The sequence below is a fragment of the Triticum urartu genome, chromosome 7 (genome assembly GCF_003073215.2).
Source record: "Triticum urartu cultivar G1812 chromosome 7, Tu2.1, whole genome shotgun sequence".
NCBI classification, from domain to species: domain Eukaryota; kingdom Viridiplantae; phylum Streptophyta; class Magnoliopsida; order Poales; family Poaceae; genus Triticum; species Triticum urartu.
Genome location: NC_053028.1, coordinates 133,862,175 through 133,885,679, shown reverse-complemented (window position 1 = coordinate 133,885,679; position 23,505 = coordinate 133,862,175). Strand labels below are relative to the sequence as shown.

Here is a 23,505-nt window from a genome sequence, read left to right as displayed (position 1 = left end):
CCAGCAAGGGGGAAGGAGAGGTTGATGGAGATCCAGCAGCACGATGGCGTGGTGGTGGAAGTAGCGGGATTCCAACAGGGCTTCGCCAAGCGCTGCGGGAGGAGGGAGATGTGTCATGGGAGGGAGAGGGAAGGCGCCAGGGGCTGGGGTATGAAGTCCCTCCTCTCCCCCACTATATATAGGGGTGCCAGGGGGGCGCCGGCCCTAGTAGATGGCATCTACTAGGGGGGGCGGCGGCCTAGGGTGGGGGGCTTGCCCCCCAAGCAAGGGGGCGCCCCCCTTTAGGGTTTCCCCAAACCCTAGCCGCATGGGCCCTTGGGGGGGTGGCGCCCCAGCCCACTATGGGCTGGGTTCCCTCCCACATCAGCCCATGGGGCCCCCCGGGATAGGTGGCCCCACCCGGTGGACCCCCGGGACCCTTCCGGTGGTCCCGGTACAATACCGGTGACCCCGAAACTTGTCCCGATGGCCGAAACAGCACTTCCTATATATAATTCTTTACCTCCGGACCATTCCGGAACTCCTCGTGACGTCCGGTATCTCATCCGGGACTCCGAACAACATTCGGGTTACTGCATATACTTATCTTCACAACCCTAGCGTCACCGAACCTTAAGTGTGTAGACCCTACGGGTTCGGGAGACAAGCAGACATGACCGAGACGACTCTCCGGTCAATAACCAACAGCGGGATCTGGATACCCATGTTGGCCCCCGCATGCTCCACGATGATCTCATCGGATGAACCACGATGTCGAGGATTCAATCAACCCCGTATGCAATTCCCTTTGTCAATCGATATGTTACTTGCCCGAGATTCGATCGTTGGTATCCCAATACCTCGTTCAATCTCGTTACCGGCAAGTCACTTTACTCGTACCGTAATGCACGATCCCGTGACCAGACACTTGGTCACTATGAGCTCATTATGATGATGCATTACCGAGTGGGCCCAGTGATACCTCTCCGTCATACGGAGTGACAAATCCCAGTCTTGATCCATGTCAACCCAACAGACACTTTCGGAGATACCCGTAGTCTACCTTTATAGTCAGCCAGTTACGTTGTGACGTTTGGTATACCCAAAGCACTCCTACGGTATCCGGGAGTTACACGATCTCATGGTCTAAGGAAAAGATACTTTGACATTGGAAAACTCTAGCAAATGAACTATACGATCTTGTGCTATGTTTAGGATTGGGTCTTGTCCATCACATCATTCTCCTAATGATGTGATCTCGTTATCAATGACATCCAATGTCCATAGTCAGGAAATCATGACTATCTGTTGATCAACGAGCTAGTCAACTAGAGGCTTACTAGGGACATGTTGGTGTCTGTTATTCACACATGTATTACGATTTCCGGATAACACAATTATAGCATGAATAAAGACAATTATCATGAACAAGGAAATATAATAATAATGCTTTTATTATTGCCTCTAGGGCATATTTCCAACAAATGGAATGGGTCATGTCAATCAGATCATTCAACTAATGATGTGACCTCATTAATCAAATAACAACTCATTGTTCATGGTTAGGAAACATAACCATCTTTGATTAACGAGCTAGTCAAGTAGAGGCATACTAGTGACACTTTGTTTGTCTATGTATTCACACATGTATTATGTTTCCGGTTAATACAATTCTAGCATGAATAATAAACATTTATCATGATTATAAGGAAATAAATAATAACTTTATTATTGCCTCTAGGGCATATTTCCTTCACAACTTTGTAGCATTTGCTCCTATTATAGCCAACCCATGGGGCCACAAAAGCCAGTCATGAACAATCTATTGCAGTTTGGCCCACCCATGTTTTTGTTGCAAGCTTCGCCACTGCCAACAAGCACGCCATCCATAGACACCCCACCACCCACTTAGCCAAGGAATTGACCAATCATCGCAGTAGCCACTCGCCACTGGGTCGACACCACCATCTTTAACCAGGGCCGCTACCCCGCTACCCCGATGTCCCAAGCCCTTTGCGAGAGTGGTGAGGGCTTGCAGGTGGCCTTCTTTGGCAGCGGCAAGGGTGGGAGAAAAATAGGGAAGGAGAGGTCGGTTTGAGCTAGTTGTCCCTCCTAGTCACAATAGGAGGGCAACGCGAGGACCGAGCCGCGTCAGTCCTCTCTTGCTTTGGTAATTCTTGATAGACAACAAGTAATTTTTGTTTGCGGGTAATAATTAATACGTCCTAAAAAAACCCTGAGTAAACTGAAATGCACTTGTGCGTGTTCAAGTCTTAGAAATGCGGCGCTGAGTGCACTACTTCCTCCAGAGAGAAATATAAGTGGAGCACGGGTTTCTAGCTCTTTAGTTTGACCAAACGAACATTGTGTAACATGCCCAAAAAAAATGTGTTAGTAATTCCATTCAACGAAGAATCCAAAGATATACCTTTTGTGGCATATAGCATATATTTTTCTAGTCAAATTGATAACAGAAAACCGCGCCCGAAAAGAAGTATACTGATATAACTCGCCCAAGAGATTCGGGACAGGTGTGTGTTCGTTTTAACTTGGATCACAATAGCCTTCCTTGAGAAGCATGACATTTGCCAACATTTTTATGGCAATTTCTTCGAACACCCATGGCAATTTCTTCAAAACACATCGCAAATTATGCAAACAAGGGATTTTGCTATGAAATTTGCCGTGTTCCCTTAAGGAATTGCCATGTTCGTGAAAAACGTTCGCGAATGTCATCCCAGCGAACGTTCGCTGAATCATTACCATTTAACTTTATTATGATTTCTTTCCCTTCCGCTCTCTTTGTCTTGTTATTAGGATGTAACGTGTAACTTTTGAAGAAAATCTGGTGCGACCAAGCATCGTCGCTGCTCTTCGTTGCGCCAACAAATCATGCTGTCGACCGGTACAGCGAGCAGGGACTCGAGAAGTTGGTCATCGGTACCCATCAAACGTGACAAACGCGCGCCATAAAATAAGTGTAAAGTAAAATGATTCCATCTTAGCCACTGGCGCCAAATTTGGAGTTAAATAGCCCGGTAGGCGGTAGAGGCTCCAGATCGGAAAGCGCAAGAACACCAGAGCTACGAGCACGCCCGGGAAATCTTGACGGGAGCGAGCTGGGTCTTGTTTCAAATTAAAGGCTCTCCCACTGCTAGCACTAGCTAGAGCTCAAGCGCAGTGCAGGGCACACCCCGTGCGAAGCTAAGCATGTGCAGCCAGGCGGACCCCACGCTGACGTGCCCGCCGCCGTCGCAGGGGCGGCTCATCACGGTGCTGAGCATCGACGGCGGCGGCATCCGCGGTCTCATCCCCTCCACCATCCTCGCCTGTCTCGAGTCCAAGCTCCAGGCACGTCAGTCTGCAGCTCGATTGTCTATAGCTGCATCTTCGTCGTCCTAGATTGATTTTTTTGTGACGTGTATTGTGTTTGATAGGAGCTGGACGGGCCGGACGCGCGCATCGCGGACTACTTCGACGTGATCGCCGGGACGAGCACGGGCGCGCTGGTCACGTCGATGCTTGCTGCGCCGGGCGAGAACAAGCGGCCGCTCTTCGAGGCCAAGGACATCAACACGTTCTACCTCGAGAACGGGCCCAAGATCTTCCCTCAGAGGAGGTACGTACTCACGCACGCACGCACGGTGTCCCTTCTCTTCAGCGGCGATGTTGACGCCGGCGTTGCTTCACGTACGTGCAGGTTGGGGTTCCTGACCCCGATGGCGAACCTGTTCGGCGCCGTGAAGGGTCCCAAGTACGACGGTAAGTTCCTGCACGACAAGATCAAGTGCCTCACCAACGACGTGACCGTCGCCGACACCGTCACCAACATCATCGTCCCGACGTTCGACATCAAGTACCTGCAGCCGGTCATCTTCAACACGTACGAGGCCAAGGTGGACCCGCTCAAGAACGCGCACCTCTCCGACATCTGCATCAGCACGTCGGCGGCACCCACCTACTTCCCGGCGCACTACTTCACGACCCATGACCCCGCGGGCAAGCTGCCGGACCGTGAGTACCACCTCATCGACGGTGGCGTGGCCGCCAACAACCCGACCATGGCCGCCATGTCCATGATCACCAAGGAAGTGTTGCGCCGGAACCCGGACTTCACGCATGGCAAGCCCGCCGAGTACCACAGGTACCTCATCATCTCCATCGGCACAGGGACGGCCAAGCAGGCGGAGAAGTACACCGCGCCAGACTGCGCCAAATGGGGCGTCCTCCGCTGGCTCTATGACGGTGGCTTCACCCCACTTATCGACATTTTCTCCCATGCAAGCGCCGACATGGTCGACATCCACGCTGCTATATTATTCCAGGCTCTCAACATTGAGAAGAACTACCTACGCATCCAGGATGACTCCCTCACGGGCCACACGTCCTCGGTGGATATCTCCACCAAGGCCAACATGGAGGCGCTCATCGGGATCGGCAACATGTTGCTCAAGAAGAAAGTGGCCCGGGTGAACATCGACACGGGGGTGTACGAGCCCGTCGACAATGAGGGCACCAATGAAGAGGCGTTGGCTCACTTTGCCAAGAAGCTCTCCGACGAGCGCAAGCTGCGGCTGAGCCAAACCACCCTCAACTCCCAATAGACAAGAGAACGATTCGAAAGAGAACAGAGACGAATAAAACTAGCTGCTATGCTAGATGGACCGATCTAGAGTTGTAATATATTGTTATTTTTAATGCAATGTTTCGTGAGTAATTATTATTTTTAATCCGACAATATCGTTGTTTAAACTTCAAAAAATATATTTTACCACCTAAAACGATGGATGCAAGTCGGATCAAACAATATCAGGCAACTTGTCTCATGATTATCAGCTTTAAGATTTTTACGAAGTTGGCGACTATCAGCTTTAAGATTTTTCCGAAGTTGGCGACTAATCGGTGGAATGGCATGGCTGATCATGTAGTCCATCTCACTCAAACATCATGCATGGAAGGATGAGATATACTTGATAGGGTTGGTGTCCTACATGAAACTATAAATGAGCTTCACCAAAAAAAGATGAGCAGTGTCATCTTAAAAATCAACTTTAAGAAAGCTTACGATAAAGTCAAGTGACTCAATTCTTCCCTAAACTCTTCGCATGTAGGGGCTCTCACTAAAATGATGCACGTGGGTCGGGAGTTTTGTCTTTGGGATAGTGTCACCATCAGAATAAATGATGACATGAGCAACTACTTCCAAAAGGGACTTCGTCATGGTGTCCCGCTATCCCCTATCATGTTCAACATTGTAGCGGGCATGCTCGATATACTAGTTGTACGCACTAAAATGGTTGGACATATTAGTGGGGTAATTTCTCATCAGTAGAAGATGATCTATCCACTCTATCATATGCCGATAATAACACCATTCTCTTATGGACCATGACTAACCTCAAGTTGCTTTTATGTGCTTTTGAGAAACTTTTCGATCTTAAGTTAGTTCTCATTAGAGTAATTTTTTCTCCTTCAGAGATCGGATATCTTTGGTTGTTGCCTCGGGCAGTTCCCAATTAGGTACATTGGTACTCAAATCCACTACCACGGACTTGGAAATGTACGTGGAAGATTGACTTGAGAAACGCCTTACTAGCTGAAAGAGTAAACTCCTGTCATATGGGGGGTGATTGGTTGAATTAACTTCGTCCTCAACAACATGGTTTTGTACACGGTATCATTCTTACACTTACCAAAAGGGGTCCTGCAGAGGCTGGACTACTTTAAATCCTTACTTTTCTAGCAAAGTGACATACTGACAGTGAAACAAAGAAATATCGGCTTGCTAAGTGGAGTGTCATGTGCCGCCCTAAAATTCAAGGTGGCTTGAGTACTCACGGTCATGAGATAAAAAAAAAGTATTGCACTTCTATGTAAATCGTCAAGCAAACTTTTTAGTGGAGAAGACGTGTGGTAGGAAATCATTTGTTATAAGTACGTGGGATTCAATGTCATTTTTCTCAACTCCACTGGAAACCACGGGACCCCATTTTTGGATTGGCCTGATGAAACCTAATGTTGTTTTTTCAATTTGGTTGTTTCTTTGTCACGGATGGTTCCCAAGTTAGATTCTTGGAGTATACTGATCTTTTACAAGTGCACAGGGTTTGCTTGTAACCTTTTTCAAAGTAAGAGAATCAATTCCCAAAGAGAGATAAGTAAATAGTTTGCTTCATTGCAATATGCCTACAAGTTAGTTGTCGTCTCAAGCAAAGTAATGCGAAAATGGAATATTGCAATAGTGGTCTGACAAGAAATCAAAGTGCACAAGATTATAAGTAATGAAAAAGCGATGAAAATTGCAGTAGCGGTAAGGCGTTTGATGATCCTCTATGATCCAGTTTTAGATTGTAGAAAGTTCCTTACCTTTTCCCCAAGGTTGTTGACAAAGATGTGCTATGTGATAAAGATTCAAGCAAGTTATTGTTCTCTCAAAATGTTCCAGTTTTCCAGACCTTCAAACAATCTTTTAGGTGTAAACAATGATATGGAAATAGGCATGGAAATTAAGACTTACACTTTAAGCTTTGTACTTGTGCGTGGGATCTCGTCTTGATCTACAACATGGTTCTTTTAGACATCCGTTACGATGTGCTCACAGCGAGATGTAGTGGGGCGTGTGTCCAAAGTACATCACGGCCGGTCATGACCTGCATCGACAGTCGGTTGTCCAACTGCTGGCCCTTACCGTATCATAGGGTTACCTCGGTTATTAAGGATTTATCCAAACAAGAGCATTGAGCTTTTAATGACTACACCTCATTTATCCCCAAGGAATTGCTTTTCGCTACCGTACTAATCGCTTGTGTTACTCGTTTCAGAATAGCATTCCACACGTCCTTGTTTCTTGCCTCCTACTTGATCGATCTATGGGATCCCGGGTACCTACAGGGGCCTTAGAACAAGAAGAAGACAAAAGACAACTCCATTGTGAATCACACATACATATAACGTCAATTAAGCAAAGTCTCCAACAACCCCATGCACAAATGCATAGGGTTGCAATGCCTTGCCTCAACCCATTGCCTTACGGAATTATTGACACACATGATCAGATTACAAGAAGAAATCATTGAAGACGACATAAAGATGAATGATTGATTGATAAATAGTCTTACAATGTTGCTGATTGCGATGCACCGATTACAAGTATGGCTATCTCGGGGAGAATGACTATGATGGTGATGCCTATGGAGATGAGATGGGAAATGGTGGCGATAGGGTTTGTGAATGGCTTCTCGTTATCTGTTATCGCTCCGGTCGTCCCTCTTTCACGGATTATGCATTCGACCCTTATAAAGTATGATCTGTTGGATGTCACGGTGCTCCTAAAAGTAATAAAAGAGCGGCGAGGTGAATAAGCGATGCAATCAACAAGTAGATTAAAGCGTTCTCGGAGAGTCTGGGATACTCCCAACGGTATGTGTTTAATGTAATGTATACTATTGCATGGTTCTAGGTGGATATTTAAGCCACCCTTGATGTTTGTAACTGGACGGATCCAGGTACGAAATATGTTCTACTCTAGGTATACTTTGTACCACGCACGGCACTACAATAGTTTTGGCACTCTAGTTCTCACAATGCTAATTAAGGGTTTTCCGTGGACGTGGTCGCTCCAAGGGCTCTTCGTTACTCCACCTTGAATCACCTCTGCACCCTAATCTTTACAACAACAATAATATGCTTCGTGGCCATACAAGATGGAAATGATGAGTGGGCCCTTCACAATTTTCATGAAAGCTATTAAAAATCTAGTCTAGTATCTCATATCTTTATAAGCGTTCAGCATCTTTACATACTAAGGGGCATTCATATCCCCGAGAACTAGGGAACTACTCACACATGGAGATAACAGGCATCATACGAATAACGGTGGTGAACATGGATGATAAAACAGAGTAATACACGTAGGGATCCACTAGGGTTCGGTAGTACAACGGAATGGAGATGGAATAGTGTTGATGCCAGCATGGACCCATTAGCACAGACTTGCTTCTCGCGAAGGCACACATTTACTTCCGCGAGAAACACAGTTATGCTTATCGGAAAGGAAAAATATGTGCTTCCACAAGAAGCACAGAAGGGAACAATATGTGCTTCTACGAGAGGCACATTTGCTTCTTGTGGAGGATAGATTTGCTTCCGTGAAAAGCACATATGTGCTTCTCAACAAAAAATAAACAGTGCTTCCATAAGAAGCACATATTTGCTTCTCGTTGAAGCACATATTTGATTCCGCGAAAAGCAAGCCCTACCCCTCGAAAAAGAGAAAAAAGTGAAAAGTCACAATCGTGCTTTCTACTTCGGTTTTTTCCTTCTATTGTTTTTATGTCATTGGTTTTTTTGTTTCCTTTTTATCAATTTTTTGTTTATTGTTTTTGGGGGCTTTATTTTCATGATTTTTTTTGCCAAAACCTACAAAAGTTGGATCTAGTTTCGAAGATCTCGACGCGAGCAATCTAACAGTTAAAATGACTCAGGATATGGACGCATTGTTCAAGAGATAAAATATTTTGAATAAACAAATCTAAAGGAAAAAAGGAAACACTCTGGTTGCGAGAAGTGGCGCGCATGCAACGCATCATTTGTCTTCGCCTGAGAAGGTAGGAGTGATATTTACGAGGAGCAGCCCTTAATTAGTAATTTCGCCAATCAACCATTTTCTTTGAGCGAAACAGGTTAATTCAGCCGGCGTGGAGCAAGCACTAGAGCTACCGATTTTCTAATAGGAAAGGCCTACGGGCGACGACTCGCGGGCAGGCCCATTAGCGCGCTTGGTTTGCTGCCGTTCATATCGCACATAGGTTATTTCTCTGCGAAATCATTAATTAAGGAGTACTCGTTGCAAAAAACACTTTACTTTTTCAGGTCGCGTTAAGTGGCGCACATACAGCGCGCCACTTGTCGCAACCTAGGAATTTTCCCTTTTTTCGTAGATCTGTTTATTTAAAATGTTTTATCTCTTAAACCGTGCGTCCAAATCTCGAACCGTTTTCATCATTGGATTCCTCGCGTCAAGATTTTCAAAACTAGATCCCATATTGATAGGTTTTGACAAAAAAAATTCATGAAAAAACCGAACGCAAAAAACCGGGCGAAAAAACCAAACCGGGAGCACGGTTTTTTTCCTTTCCGAAAGAGGCACGCCCGTGCCTCTCGCGAAATCGCAACCGTGCCTCTCATGGAAGCAAAACCGTGACTCTCGTGGAAGGAAAAAAATAAAAAACGCGTTTTTTTCGTTTTCGAGAGGCACGACCGTGACTCTCTCGAAAGCACAACCGTTCCTCTCGCGGAAGCAAAACCGTGACTCTCGTGAACGAAAAATACTAGAAACGAACATTTTTTGAAACGTGGGAGTATTTTCATCAAATGTGACATACATTTTTTTAATGACACGAAACATTTTTTATATTAGCAAACATATTCTTTTACATTGTATACACAATATTTTTTAAACCACATACATTTTTCGAAACAGCGGAACATTCTTTCATTGTCTTTAACATTAATTTTAAGTTATCAACATTTTCTAAAACCATGCTAACAAATTTTTATACTATGATAATGCTTTTTACAATTTTTTTAAAAAATTTACTAACTAAAGTTATGTTCTAAATTATATGCACTTATATTAAAATAGAAATAAAAGTAAAATAAGAAGAAAAATGAAATTAGGCTGACGTAGACAGGACGAGCCACATGCTACTGGGCTGGCCCACCATGAAATAAGCGGCATCCATGCACCTCGCTATAAGCAGCACATAGCTGCACCCAAGAACAAGGTGATTGCATAATGCTTACTACACAACAACCACCTAAATGCGAGTAGAAAAACAATGGTGTTTCCAAGAAAGCTCGGTGTATGAGCATCATTCCCATATCTGATGGACCCATCTTCTCTGAGTTGGCCTGAATCGGTCCTTCTAGGACATTTCTGTCATCGTCCAGCTTCAGAATACGCAGGTTTTAGATTTTGAGATGGATGGGGCACCCCTATATCTTACTTATAGCGAGAGGTAGGGCAGCCTCGCGTCAAGCGGAGCCATAGTGGGACAATCAAGCACAGCAATAACGCTTCGCGCAGGCATGACATGGGCTTGCCCACCCCGCTGGCGTCGCACTTTTTTACTTACTTTTCTTTCTATTTTATTTATACTTTAAATGAATATATATTAAAGTTTTAGATTTAATTAAAAAACCGAATCCCGTCAATTTGAAGAAAAAAAGTGTTAACATGGTGTAATTTTTTTATAAAAAATGTTCTTGACATGAAAAAAATTCTTGTGTTTCAAACAAACCAATGTGATTTTTTCATAAATTTTAATACAATGTAAAAAATGATTGTATAGTATAAAAATGTTCTCCCTCCCGTCTGTATTAGTTGTCTTAGATTTGAATGTATTCTAACACTAAAACGTGTTTGAATACGTCCATATATAGACAAATCTAAGACAAATAATATGGATCGGAGGAAGTCCCAACAAATAATGTATGTATCATACTAAAGAAATGTTCTCGTGATCCAAAAATAATTTTTGTGACATTTGAAAAAAATATTAAAACAATGTAAAAAAATGTTAGCTTAGTATAGAAAATCATGACAGTGTATTCAAAAAAGTGTTCAAAACATGTATTAAAATTAATATGCACATTGTGTACTTGAAAAAAGCTCCACATATATCAAAAATTGGTTAAATCTGCACTGCAAATGTATAAATTGTACTAAATAAAACTAGATGTTTGCTAAAAAAAGGAAACCCAGTGAAAATCTACAAAGAAACAAAAAGAGAAAGCAAAGAAAACCGAACGGAAAAAGAAAAAATAACAAGAACCAGGAAAGAAAACAAATAATGTTCAAACGCTAGTGGGCGGGCCAATTAGAGGGAAATCGATTGTAAACGAAAAAAATTCTGAATTAAAAAATGTTCTCAAATTCTGAAAAACAATCATGTTTTTGAAAAATGCTTATATACTTGAAAACATTCACCAAATTCTGTAAATGTTCATCGAAAATGGAAAGGAGTTCGTAGATTTGAAAAAACACTAAATTTAAAAAAAATCATCAAATTTGGGGGGAAAATCATTGAATTTGAAAAAAAAATCATCAAATTTGAAAATTTTAAAAAATAATCATCAATTTGAAGAAAAAGTTCAGGTATTTGCAAACAATTCGTTGAAAAAGAAAGGAAAAAGAAAAAAGGGAAAAAGGAAAGGGAAAGGGAAAAAACAAAAACAAGAAAGAATAAAAGAAGGAAAAAGTTGTAACTTACTGATCCCGCTATGTGGCGGTGTGGTTGCATCACTTATCTCGATGAGGGAGGTCGCTGGTTTGATTGACAATTAGCACACATTTTTTGTCGGGATTAAAACAAGGAAGAATAAAAGAAGGAAAAAGTTGTAACTTACTGATCCCGCTATGTGGCGGTGCGGTTGCATCACTTATCTCGATGAGGGAGGTCGCTGGTTTGATTGAAAATTAGCACACATTTTTTTGTCAGGATTAAAACACATAAAAGAATCTACATGGGCCGGTCTAGCGTGAGGGCGCTTCGGGCATCTGTTTGCAAAACACACAGTAATGGATGTCTTAAGCGCCAAATAGGAATTGCCTCAAAAGGTCGTGCCTCTGTTCGGGCCGCCCCACGTACAGGCGCCTGCTCTTCATTTGGTTGCAGCTTCCCGGATTTTTAAATGTTTCCTGCGGTTTGCAGTGGTTTTTGTTCTATTTTTATTGTTTCTTTTTCCTTTTTTTTGTTTTTTGTTTTTTGTTCTCTTTTTTGTGTGTTATATAAATAGTTCACCACGTATTACAAAAATGTCCATCGTATTTTAAGAAAATGTTCGCCCTGTATTTATGAGAAAGTTGAACATGTGTTATAAAAATGTTCAGCGTACACCACAAAACGTTCAATGTGTATTTAAAAATTGTTTAACATGTATCAGGGAAATGTTCAATGTGTATTTAAAATTTGTTCGGTATATATCACAAAATGCTCTGTGGTCGAATTTTTTTTATTTTTTTTATCTGGCATTGCGGTTAGTTCTTAAATGTTCACACGTCTATTAATCAGTAACATTCGATAGCTCAACTGGTAACGAGCAAATACCATCTATCGTACAGGTGCGAGTTGGCTTACTCAACAAATCATCATGTTTTGGTGATTTTACTAGCCCTACGTGAGAGCTCGCTTGTTTGGCGCTAATGAGCGTCAGCTAGGATCTCTCATCTCTCTGCGAGCTCCTATTTGGCGTATGACGCGCCTGCAAACGAGTCAGCACCCCTATTGGGCCCGCCCATGAACGTTGCTAGAACACCCTAGTTTTTCTGTTTCAATTTTTAAAAAGTTCCAAATTTAAAAAACTGAACTTTGGACAAATGTTCCAGAAATTATAAATTTTTGGTCGTTAAGAAATCTTTATTATGTTGAAAAATTTCGTGTATTCAAAGAATATTTGTGTATTTTATAAAAATGTGTGATCTCAAAAAAAAATGGTGTCGCATTAAGCGAGTTGGTAGCAGCTCTCGCTAAAGGTTTTCCATTCCTTCACATAGTATTGGGCCGGCCCATTCATGCACGCATAGCAAGTAAAACTAGCAGAGGAAAGGGGAGAAATAGGGATCGATCCCGGGCGCTGCTAGCCACTCCGCCTAGGTCCCATTCATGGTAACTAGTAGGCCCTGTTTGTTTTAGTTTCGCTTAGATTTTAATCACCTATGGGAATCAACTTCACCACCAAAGTACACTTTGAGATGCTTCAGGAAATTGCACTAAAAATGGCCCAAATCCAGATTCAGCTTCACTGGCAAAACTAATTCCAAAAAGATGTTTGTTTCAGATTCCATATTCGGCTTTACTAGCAAAGCTGAATCTGATCCCAGAATCCAAAACAAATAGGGTCGTGGTGGTGCGTCCTAGTTGAGGCGATTCGAGCCAGTTTTCTTCAAGGTTTTTTTCTTTTTCTTTTGTTTATTTTGTTTTTCTCTCCATTTCTTTCTTTCTTTCTTTCTTTCTTTCTTTACACTTTGTTCTTTTTTCCATTTACAATTTTAATTTGTTGATTTTGCTTTTTGTTTCGGTTTTCTTTGTTCTTTGGTTATTATTCTACATTTCTTGTATGTGTCAGCAATATATTTCTAATACACCTCTAACGTTTTTCCAATACAAATTAAATGCTTTTGTAATGCTTTTTTCAAATACTTGTTGGACTTTTTTTCAAAATTCTTGATTAATATTTTTATATACATGATAAAAAACATCATTTTCCTAATATATGATCAACAGTTTTTCTATACACATTTAAATTTTTTCTGAATGACTCATTAACATTTATCATATATATATATATATATATATAATATTTACAATATTTAATGTAGAAATAAAAATACAAAAATAAAGCAAAAAACTAAACATAAAACATCAGGTTGAAAAATAAAAAAGAGGTTATGGTCTACCGCTTGCATGGGCTGCCGATCTCACTTGCCCCTTCAGCGAGTCCGAAGCTGGACTCGCTGAAGGCGGGATATAGGGGCGCCCGCTATATATGGCGTGTGACGCGCTGGCAAATGAGTCAGCGCGCACCCCTATTAGGCCCCCAGCTTTTCTGTTTTCATTTTTTTTTCTTTTTTTCTTTTTTGTTTAATATTTAAAATAATTAAAGATATTGAAAATTTTCTAAATTTCAAAACCTGAACTTTCGAAAAATGTTCCAGAAATCATAATTGTTTTGTGAATTTGAACCAAAAAAAGTGTGAATTCAAAAAATATTCATGGATTTTCGAAAAACACGTGATTTCAGAAGAAAAAAAGGATTCGTGTCTTAAAAATATGTTCATGAATTATATACAATATTAAAAATATTAAAAAAACTGTTTGCGAATTCCTAAAAATGTTTGCAAATTTTTAGAAAATGTTTAGAACATTTTAAAAATGTTCATTTATTCAAAAAATATTCATGAGTTCAAAAAACGTTCATCAAAAACAAAAAATGTTTATGGATTTCAAAAGTTCTTCACTATTTACAAAAAAAAGTCCGCCTATGCAAAAAATGTGTTCATGAGTTCAAAAAAAATATATGCAATTTCACCAATACGATGAATATTTTATGAATTTGATGAACAGATTTTTAAATGGGGATGTGCTGCAAGGCGATTAAGTTGGGTAACGCCAGGGTTTTCCCAGTCACGACGTTGTAAAACGACGGCCAGTGAATTGTAATACGACTCACTATAGGGCGAATTCCAAAAAAACTTCCTGATTTGAAAATTTTTTCACCAATTTTAAAAAATGTGCCTGGAGTTTAGAAAATGTTCGTGAAATTTGGGAATAAAATAAAATATTTAAAAATTAAAATAAAGAAAAATATAAATGAAAATTATATTAAAAGGAAAAATAATAAGAAAAACAAAAAATGTAGAAAGAAAGGAAATGAAAAAAAAAGTAGAAAAAAATTGCATGCATAACCAAAACAATTTGTCTAGGAAGGTTTTAGAACTTTCCCAAAACCAGAATGGATCTAGTTTCAACCGGCCCGGATTTTGTACGTAGCGGGTGCGGGGAGGTACGCGCCAGGTCGCTCGCGGGCGCGAGCGACCTGTGCACCAAATAGGAGAACACCATCTCGCCAGAAGTGAGAAAATTGCATTCATGGCAGGCCTCCTTGGAACCTTCGTATGTGTTTTTTTAAAACAACAAGCACGACTTGGTTTCCCTTCAAGAAACCGCCACAAAGTTTTGTTTTTTTGGAAAGATCCAGCAAATTTGTTGGCTTGATTCAGATTTAGCAGGTAGCAACGGAAGAATAACATGGGGTGGATCCGAAGATCAAAGAAAAAGAAAAGCATCGGCCCTATTGGCAAACCGCCACAAAGTTGCAACAGAATGCCAAAACAACGGAGATTAGCCCAAACCCGGGGCAAGCCTTCATATGTTAAGATCAGCTTAGTGTCACCATGCTACAAACCATGGACCAGACCAGAGTCGCCTAAAAAACTATGGACAAGCGTGTTTAGCTAGAGGCACCTTTACTAATCTGAAACGACCAACTGACCATAGCGCCAACGAGTGTGTCTTCGCCAATTCCCGCACCTGCGTTCACAAATCAATCGAAAGCCCTGATGGTTGCAGTTTTGTCCTCAGGACCCGAGACCAAGCGATCCAAAAGTCATCTCTTAATTTTTCTTGCTGCTAATAACAGGCAGGTGAAACCAACCAACTTGGTGACAGTAGTATATACTACTCCTATCTGTGTACATGTTGATTCACTCTGCAGCCGACTAGCCGAGCATGCGTTTGGATTGTCAACTTACGCTGGGGCGATCTGATTACAGCTCCATCAAATCTGAAGAAAAAGGGACAAAAGATCATACAGCAGAGAAAATTGTCGACTCAGTATTCAAGATCATACAGCATATTCAAGATTTCACAAATTATCGGTACTTCGGCGATCCAAACATGAGCACCATTTAGGACTTCCACTCACCTCTTTCTACAGCTCTACAAACCTTGTTTGCTGCCTACCCTTCACCGTACAGCAGCAGCAGCAACAACAAAGAACAAGTCCCTCCAGCTGCATGCCGGTGCTGCTTATATTGTCCTTACGTTGGTTATCAGTTCCGTTGTGATCGTTCTGCCAAGATTGTACCTGTTTTAGCAACTCTTAACTAATAATGAAGAAAAAAAATTGACTTGAACTCCTAATATCAAAGTCACATTCTTAGGCAGGGAAATTCCACATTGATGTTAGACCTAATAACCGAAACATTGACATGGCCACCACCAAGCAAGGCAATGTAGATCATGTTGTTCTGTAGTCTAAGTGGTCAGTATGTGAGAACTCCAAGCTGTTGAAACCATGGTCGCTTTGAATTAAGAATGCTGATATGATTACGTACGGCTCTGTCAAACCTGAACAGACAAGATAGAAGTTTAGACACCAGAGAAGAAATATTGCATAATAGCGTTGTCACATTGGTAATATTGGTCTCAGCCGAATTTGAAAATATGTGACTGCGAACACCCGCTTCAGTGTGCTTAGACTGGAATGTGTAATACAAGTTTGAATACATAGCCAGACAGAGGCAAGACACCATAAAGAAACGAGACGTGGAAAACTTAAGTAATACAGAATTGGTACATTTGTGTTGTAGGAGTCCTCATACTACCTAGTATATATGCACCTAGCAGTATAACAAACTTCTAGCTTAAAAAGAGTAAAGAAACTCGAGGTATTGCTAGTGAGAACCGACATACTAGCTGCCGACTGCCATCCTAATAGTACATAAATAATGCACACAAGAAAAGAAAGAACACAAAACTGGGTGGTCTTTACAGAATTGCTAATGCACAATCACCTAATAACTACTTAAGTTTCAGTAATTAATAACCTTGTCACATTGGTAATCTTGATTACCGAATTCGAAACAAGTGACTGCAAACACTCGCTTTAGTGTGTTTAGAATTGTAGTTTGCACTCAGGCCAGTCAACATAAAGAAATGAGTCGTGAAGAACTTGAAGTGGTACCTCCATGTTACAGGACAGCACGAAATCATATACTACCCAGACACCTAGCAGTATACCAAACTTCCAACTACAAAACATGGAGAGAAACTGGGGCATTGGTAGCAAGAATCAACGCACTAGCTGCTGTCAGCAATCCAAGTACAAAAATGAGTCCCCAAAAGGAAAGAAAAACAAAACTAGGTGCCCTCTCCAATTCATCTTACAGGATTGCTAATACATAATCGTATGAAAACTCCTTAAGTTTCAGTCAATCATCTCGACCAACATGATTTGTTTTGGGATAAGGAGAAAAACCATGATACTGGGACCTAGGACTGGTGGAGATTGACTGCAATAAATAAGAATTCTATTGCACACATATTTGAGAGTTTATGAGCTAAAAGGAACAAATTATATGTAACTAGGTAGAGGAAGATACATAATAGCATTATCACATTGGTAATATTTATCTAAACTGAATTCGAAACATGTGACTGCAGACACTCGCTCCAGTGTGCCTAGCATCGGAATTTAAATTAAAAGGTTGGAATACATAGCCAGACAGAGGCACATCAACATAAACGAGTCTTGAAAAACTTAATTCCATCCTGGCACAAACTGATGCACATAAAGGAACAAAAAGAAACCTGGTTGTCCCCTCAAATTCATCCTACAAAATTGCTAATACACAATCACCTGGAAACTCTTTAAGATTCATTCAATTATATCAAAACCAATAGGATATGCTCTCAGATTAGGACAACCATCATATCAAGATATCAGAGTGGTGGAGATTGACTGCAATAAAAAAGAATTTCAACTGCATAGTAGAGTTAATTGCAGAAAACTTGTTCACACAACCGACTGTGCTTGTCCAGTTGCGACTTGTCTGTCTGCAGGCAGTCGACAGACAAACAAGGCTTAAGTAAATTTGGAATTAAACCTGTAGGCTCTGGTAGGGTAAAATGGGAGTTCGATGTGCCAGAGTTTATTGCTGGTGATATCATGGGCGCTATGCACCAACTTGTTTCCTACTACTAATAAAGCTCTAGCTTCAAACTCAAAAAAAGAAAAATAGGGACACTCCTTCACTTTCGATAGAATGCAAAGGCTTTTAATGGTTACAATCAACGTGTATTGTATTCATCCTCAACGAGATCATAACTCTAATAAATACTAGTTGAGAAAAAAATGGGACATGGAAATATGCCTCAGCTAGCTAGCTCAACCACAATTGTTGGTCGATTGAAACTGTTAAAGTTCATGATCACACTCACTCTTACGCTGGGACAGCAGCAGCCACATTAACTGAAGCTACAAGCACCATAAAAACTAGAACAACATATACGTGAATATGTAGCTCAGGGTGTTGGCAGCGAGAAACAATACAATCACCTGACAACTCTAAGTTTCAGTCAATCATCTCAACCAATATGATTTGCTTGGAGATTCAGAGCACAACCATGATACTGAGGATCTAACAGTGGTGGAGACAATGACTGCAATAAAGAACAATTTCAGTTGCCCGTGATAAGCACTCCCTTCAATCTTATGAGGTTGATTCAGATAAAACAACATCACAGGATAACAATTCAGTTGCCTGTGAGCACAAGCTCTTCTTATTTACAGCAGTGACTCAGGATCTTATTTGTGACCATACAGGTTTACCTCGAAACAGCATCGCAAGATAAAATTATACATCTGAAGAAAAAGTGTACAAAATGGGCTGTCTTTGACTTGAGTGGATTTTCTCATGGTGAATCAATTCAAGGTAAACCAGAAATAAAGTTGTATTCCTTCCTACTTTATCTTGATCATCAAAACTACTCCTCTAAAATAACTATAATGACCTGGTATTTTTAGCGATTCCAGATTTCCATCAGGACTCACTCATGCATAAGCTACTTGTAGTGTACAAGATCATTTCTCCTACTAACCCCATTCTCTTTAAAAGGCGACCGAGACAAACAAGACAAGAAACACAATTATGTTCCCGAGCTTTCTAGTTTTCCGATGAGCACAATAAATTAAACAGTACTAAAAAGACAGGAATTACCGATTGCCATAATGAGCATGAAGCAATAGACAAGTCATGTGATAATTATGAAGTGAAGGAGATACTTGGAAGCAATAGAAACTTTACCACTTCATATTCTCCTTGAAGACAACAATGATGGTGGGAAGTTGATATATGTGTATGTCTGATTAGAATAGTGCTGTTTCTCATAAACCCTCTGAAGCTGCAACGTCTTGATATCCATTGAGAAATATCCAACAAGGTGATTATTTAGGGATGATGCTTCTATCCTTGTCAAGAGCAAGTACCTCTGTGTTGCATCTCTGATACAATATTTGTAGCCAGAATCTAGTGAGATTGTCTTCTCCATCTGCCACTGGCTGGGACTCTCGCCTTTGGTCCGTGCAGTGGTATAGCTGAGACTGGATGCAAGTTCACCACGGAAACCAAAGATCCCGAGCCTGCCTTCCCCGGCCTCCACAATGGCTATACCTTCCTTGCTCCATTCTCCTGGTGGGAGGTCAGCAGCGGAGAACTCCATGTTCGTGGTGTCAAGCAAGAGCAACTTCTTCATCCCGAATTGCACCCAGTCCCAGTAGAAACAGCCATAAGCATAATGGCGCATGGGAATGAAAGGCTGGACCCTTGACATCTCCTCCATGTTGCCCTCGTCAAGGGCCAAATCACTCAAATCCTTGGATGCAGTAGCTCGCCATTGATCGTTGCTGGAAGAGAAGACAAAGGCAGCCAGGCTGGTTTTGCAATACGCCATCAAGATGACTCTGAATGTTGTGTCTCCAGCCGCTGCCTCCTCCTCGCCGAGGGGAACGAGGAAGCGCTTGCAGCAGGCTTCGGTTACCGGGGGGAACGGGTGCCCAAGCAAAGCAGCTAGGTCGTGAGGTAGCGGGGGGAGCAGGACGTAGCGCCGGTGCAAGGGGTCGCACACCGCGAGATCTCTGAAGACCGGGGGCTGCCCAAGTTTTCCGGTGCTGCGGGAAAGGAGGACGCGGCCGTCGCGGACGTCCTGCACGGTCCAGCGGCGGTGGTGGGGGAGGAAGGAGAAGGTGAAATCGGCGGCGGCGGCGACCGCGCGGACGGCGGGGGTGGAGGGTAGGGCTGGGTGGAAGCCGTCGCGGTCGAGGAATCCGAGGAGTGGCGGCGCGTGGAGGCAGCGGAAGCAGCGGAGGAAGGACCTGTCGGTGGAGATTCGGCGGAAGGTGGTGCAGACGGCGGAGGCGCGGGCGAGGTCTTGTGGGGTGGGCAGCCGGAGGAAGATCTCGGCGAGGAGCTGGTCGGGCATGTCCGGCATAGGCGACGGCGACGCCATTTTCTTGTTGCTGGTCGTCGCCATTGGATTGGAGTGGGGAACGTAACAGGGCAGAGGAAACCCTCGACGAGAAGGGGAAAGTGACGACATGGCCACATGGGTGGGGGCGTGGGGAGCGTGGGTCGAGTGATGATTTTTCTCTGCGCTGGGCTGCTGGCTGCCCACAGCCCAAATGTGGCTTCACCGGTAATGGCGGGCCCAGCAAGTACAAAGCTGAAAGTTTTTGAAACTAGTCCAGCATTATCGGCAGGTTGCCTCAAAAAAAAAAAGGGTCCAGGATTTATCTCTACGAACCTTCCCTATAAAACAAAATAGCTCCATGAACCTTCTTTGTTTGCGTGTGCGTTCAAAGGCCATATATTCTGTCTATTTGACATTTGACTGTTTTTCAATTTGAAAAAATTTCCTGACCAATCAACACAGTACATCTGTATTAGCAGGAAAATCACCAAAAAAAAAAGAAAAGAGCGCCTAAACGGGTCGGGTAAACATCTCACCTGGTTCGTCCTGGACAAACAAACCCCATCAGGGATCACATGGCACATGCCAGCAAGCTTGCAACGCACGCAGAGACCAAATCCCTCCACAAAACAGGCCCCTCCCCCCTCAACCACTAGACAGATCTCACCTAACAGGGCTAGAACAAATCTGGGAGCCGCCCATGGGAGAGACGGTGTAAATCCCCATGTAAACTAGTCAATTTCTAGTGTAAATCCTAGAATTTACAGTGTAAATCTCCATGTAAACCCAGTCAATTTTCAGTGTAAATCCCAGAAAATTACAGTGTAAATCCCCATTTAAACTAGTCAAAATTCCATTCTAAAGTCTCAGAAAATTACATTGTAAATCCCCATGTAAACTAGTCAAAAATTCCGGTGTAAATCCCAGAAAATTCCAGTGTAAATCCCCATTTAAACTAGTCAAAATTCCAGTGTAAAATCCTAGAAATTACAGTGTAAATCCACATGTAAACTAGTCAAAAATTCCAGTGTAAATCCCAGAAAATTACAGTGTAAATCCCCATGTAAACTAGTCTTGCACCTAGAAAATTGGTAAAAAAATCCCATAAATTCGAGAGTAAAGAAATGATGGAATTACATGAAAAGTATACACTGTTAAATCCCCATAAATTCCAGTGTAAGCATGTAGACAAAAGATGTAGTTACAGTGTAAATCATATAATTCCAGTGTAAATTCTAGGATTACAATGTAAATTCCAGTGAAAGCATGTAGACAAAAGATGTAATTTAGAGTGTAAATCATGTAATTCCACTGTAAGCATGTAGACAAAAGATGTAGTTACAGTGTAAAAAATCCCCATGCAAATCCAGTGTAAATCTAGTCAAAATCAAGTGTAAAATCTTAGAAAATTACAGTGTAAATCCCATGTAACTAGTCTTGTACCTAGAAATTTCAAGTGTAGATTTCCCATAAATTCTAGAGTAAAGAAAATGGTGTAATTACATTGAAAGTACACTTTACAGAGTAAAAAATGCAGCAAAGACAAATGATGTACTTACAGTGTAAATTACATAGTAAATTAAACTGTAAATGCAGACTTACAGTGTATAACCCCCAGAAATTCCAGTGTGAAATTAAACATGTAAAAATCCAGTGCAAAACTAAGGGTTTTTACACTGTAAGTACCTAGTAAATTGCAGTGCAAAATCCCTAACAAAATACAGGGACTATCTGCTGCCCCTCTCCCAATAGAAAGAAGCATTTCAAAAAATACAGGGACAAAAACAGAACCATCACCCAAAGGTAAAAAAACGAAAAAATAAAAATAAAATGAAAAGTCCAAGATAAAGATTAAGATAGAACTTCAAAAGAGCTTTGTCAAACCCTCCTTGATCACCAGATAATTCCTGCAAAAATATAAAAAAATAAGACAAACCAACATAAATAAATCAACCAACAACTAAAATAGAAATAAAAAATTACCAGAGACACAGGATAAGAACCATCTTCTGCAAAATCATTAGGCACGAAAGGTTCGGCTCCAGAATCTGCACTCTCTAAAGACAATACTAAAGGAACATCCCGACGAGAGGCTTTCCGTAGCTTACCCGTTTAAACCTATAAACAAGAAGGAGGACAAAAAGAAGAAAAGAAGTTAAATAACACTGAAAGGCATCCGATTAAAACATAAAAAACCACTGTAATCTAACTGACAAATACAATACTGAACCATAGAAATTATAGAGCAAAATTGGCGAAAAATAAAGTTAGCTGAAGCATTTGAAAAAGTCCTATAGTACCAATCCAAGTACAGAGAAATTGTTGGGTAAAACTACATTCAAACTACACTTTCAATCCACTGCAATTACACTAGGAGTCGGGGACAATTCACACTGGGATAAAATTACACTGTAAATAAATGTGTAGCTTACACTGTAAACTTGGGACAAATTACACTGTAAAAATTGGATACATTACACTGTAAGTGTAGGACAAATTACACTGTAAATTTGGGACAAATTACACTGTAAACATTGGGTACATTACACTGTAAACTTGGTACAAATTACCCTAGGATTACACTATAAAAGTTGGCTAGAATACACTGAAAAGTTCTATACATGAAGGGGGGCATGTACATAATCCCCCAACTTCCTTCAGAAAATTACGCTGAATGCGCTGGCACAAATTACACTGAAATTAAACTCAAAAACACATGCCTGCTTGAACTCAAAACATCATACAAACATCTTAGGCACAAAAGCAAGCTACACAGCTGCATACCGCAGCAAGCATCAGGACATAATAGACCAGAACACAAAAATTCACGGAATCACGCACCTACAGGGGGGGGTCACATCTACATAATCCCCCAAACTACAACAACCCGTGGACAGGAGACAGGAAACAACCACCGCATCTGCAACTGCATCAGCGGCGCGGGGAGGTGCACAAATCACGCACCTCCACCTCCAGCAGGGAGTCAACCGTAAAATCATGCATCTATTATGCATCTCCAACTACAGAACAGGTGCTCGGGAAGACACACAAATCACGCATCTCCAACTCCGGCAGGAAGTCAACAAAATCATGCGTCTACAACTACAAGCAGGTGCTCGACGGCACACACAAATCAGGCATCTCCACCTTCAACAGGGAGTCAACAACATCATGCATCTACAACTACAACAATGTGCGAGACGACAGGGACAACATGAACTCACCTAGATCTGGAACCAAACACAAGCAAAAAGCACACGGGCAGAGAGCGAAAGAGAGCGGGAGAGAGGAACAACCAAGCGCGACACCGGGGATCGAAGAAGAAAGGGAACCGAAATCAAAATCGACCGGCAAGAATCGCCATGGACGGAGAGAATCGCCTGCTGTGCTGCGCCGCTCGAGCTCGCCCTCAAGCTTATCGAAACAGAGCGTCCAGAATGGGGAAAGGGGAAAAGACACGCTCTCCCAAATTCAAACAAGACAAAAACCGAACAGAGCCGGGCTGGCGATAACGGGCGGACAGAAAACCGCGCCCGGTAAAAAAGCGGACCCGGAAACGAACCCGAACAAAAAACAAAACCAGCACGAATCTCCACGTAAAAACGGACAGACAACAATTCGAATGACGACGAATTGCAAAACACTCAGCTGTAAAATAGCAAATCCGTATATTTTACACAAAGACAACAAGAAGCTCTGGGTGCATACCTAGCTA

General features: G+C 41.8%; 2 protein-coding genes across 10 annotated transcripts; one reads left to right on the top strand and one right to left on the bottom strand.

The window, feature by feature from the left end:
• Window positions 1–3,029: 3,029 nt before the first annotated feature.
• LOC125520827 (patatin-like protein 1) lies at window positions 3,030–4,709 on the top strand. The gene is made up of 3 exons (XM_048685857.1): window positions 3,030–3,330; window positions 3,417–3,598; window positions 3,680–4,709. Exons 1-3 carry the CDS (start codon window positions 3,190–3,192, stop codon window positions 4,581–4,583), a joined length of 1,227 nt encoding a protein of 408 aa, XP_048541814.1. The 5' UTR covers window positions 3,030–3,189; the 3' UTR covers window positions 4,584–4,709.
• A 10,173-nt stretch (window positions 4,710–14,882) lies between these two features.
• Window positions 14,883–23,251, bottom strand: LOC125523096. 9 transcript variants are annotated; one of them, XR_007290105.1, is made up of 4 exons: window positions 21,774–23,251; window positions 18,629–21,697; window positions 17,881–17,984; window positions 14,883–15,890 (listed from the first exon to the last, which is right to left on the bottom strand). XR_007290105.1 is itself a non-coding variant. In XM_048688145.1 (3 exons), the coding sequence occupies exon 2, from the start codon at window positions 19,917–19,919 to the stop codon at window positions 18,633–18,635; it is 1,287 nt and encodes a 428-aa protein (XP_048544102.1). In that variant the 5' UTR covers window positions 19,920–21,697; window positions 21,774–23,251; the 3' UTR covers window positions 14,883–17,984; window positions 18,629–18,632. The 9 variants fall into 9 exon arrangements, 5 of the variants coding, with proteins under 5 accessions (XP_048544102.1, XP_048544104.1, XP_048544103.1 ...); XR_007290104.1 differs by having other exon boundaries at window positions 14,883–15,324; window positions 15,466–21,697; XR_007290106.1 differs by having other exon boundaries at window positions 14,883–15,612; window positions 15,732–21,697.
• Between the last annotated feature and the right edge of the window lie 254 nt (window positions 23,252–23,505).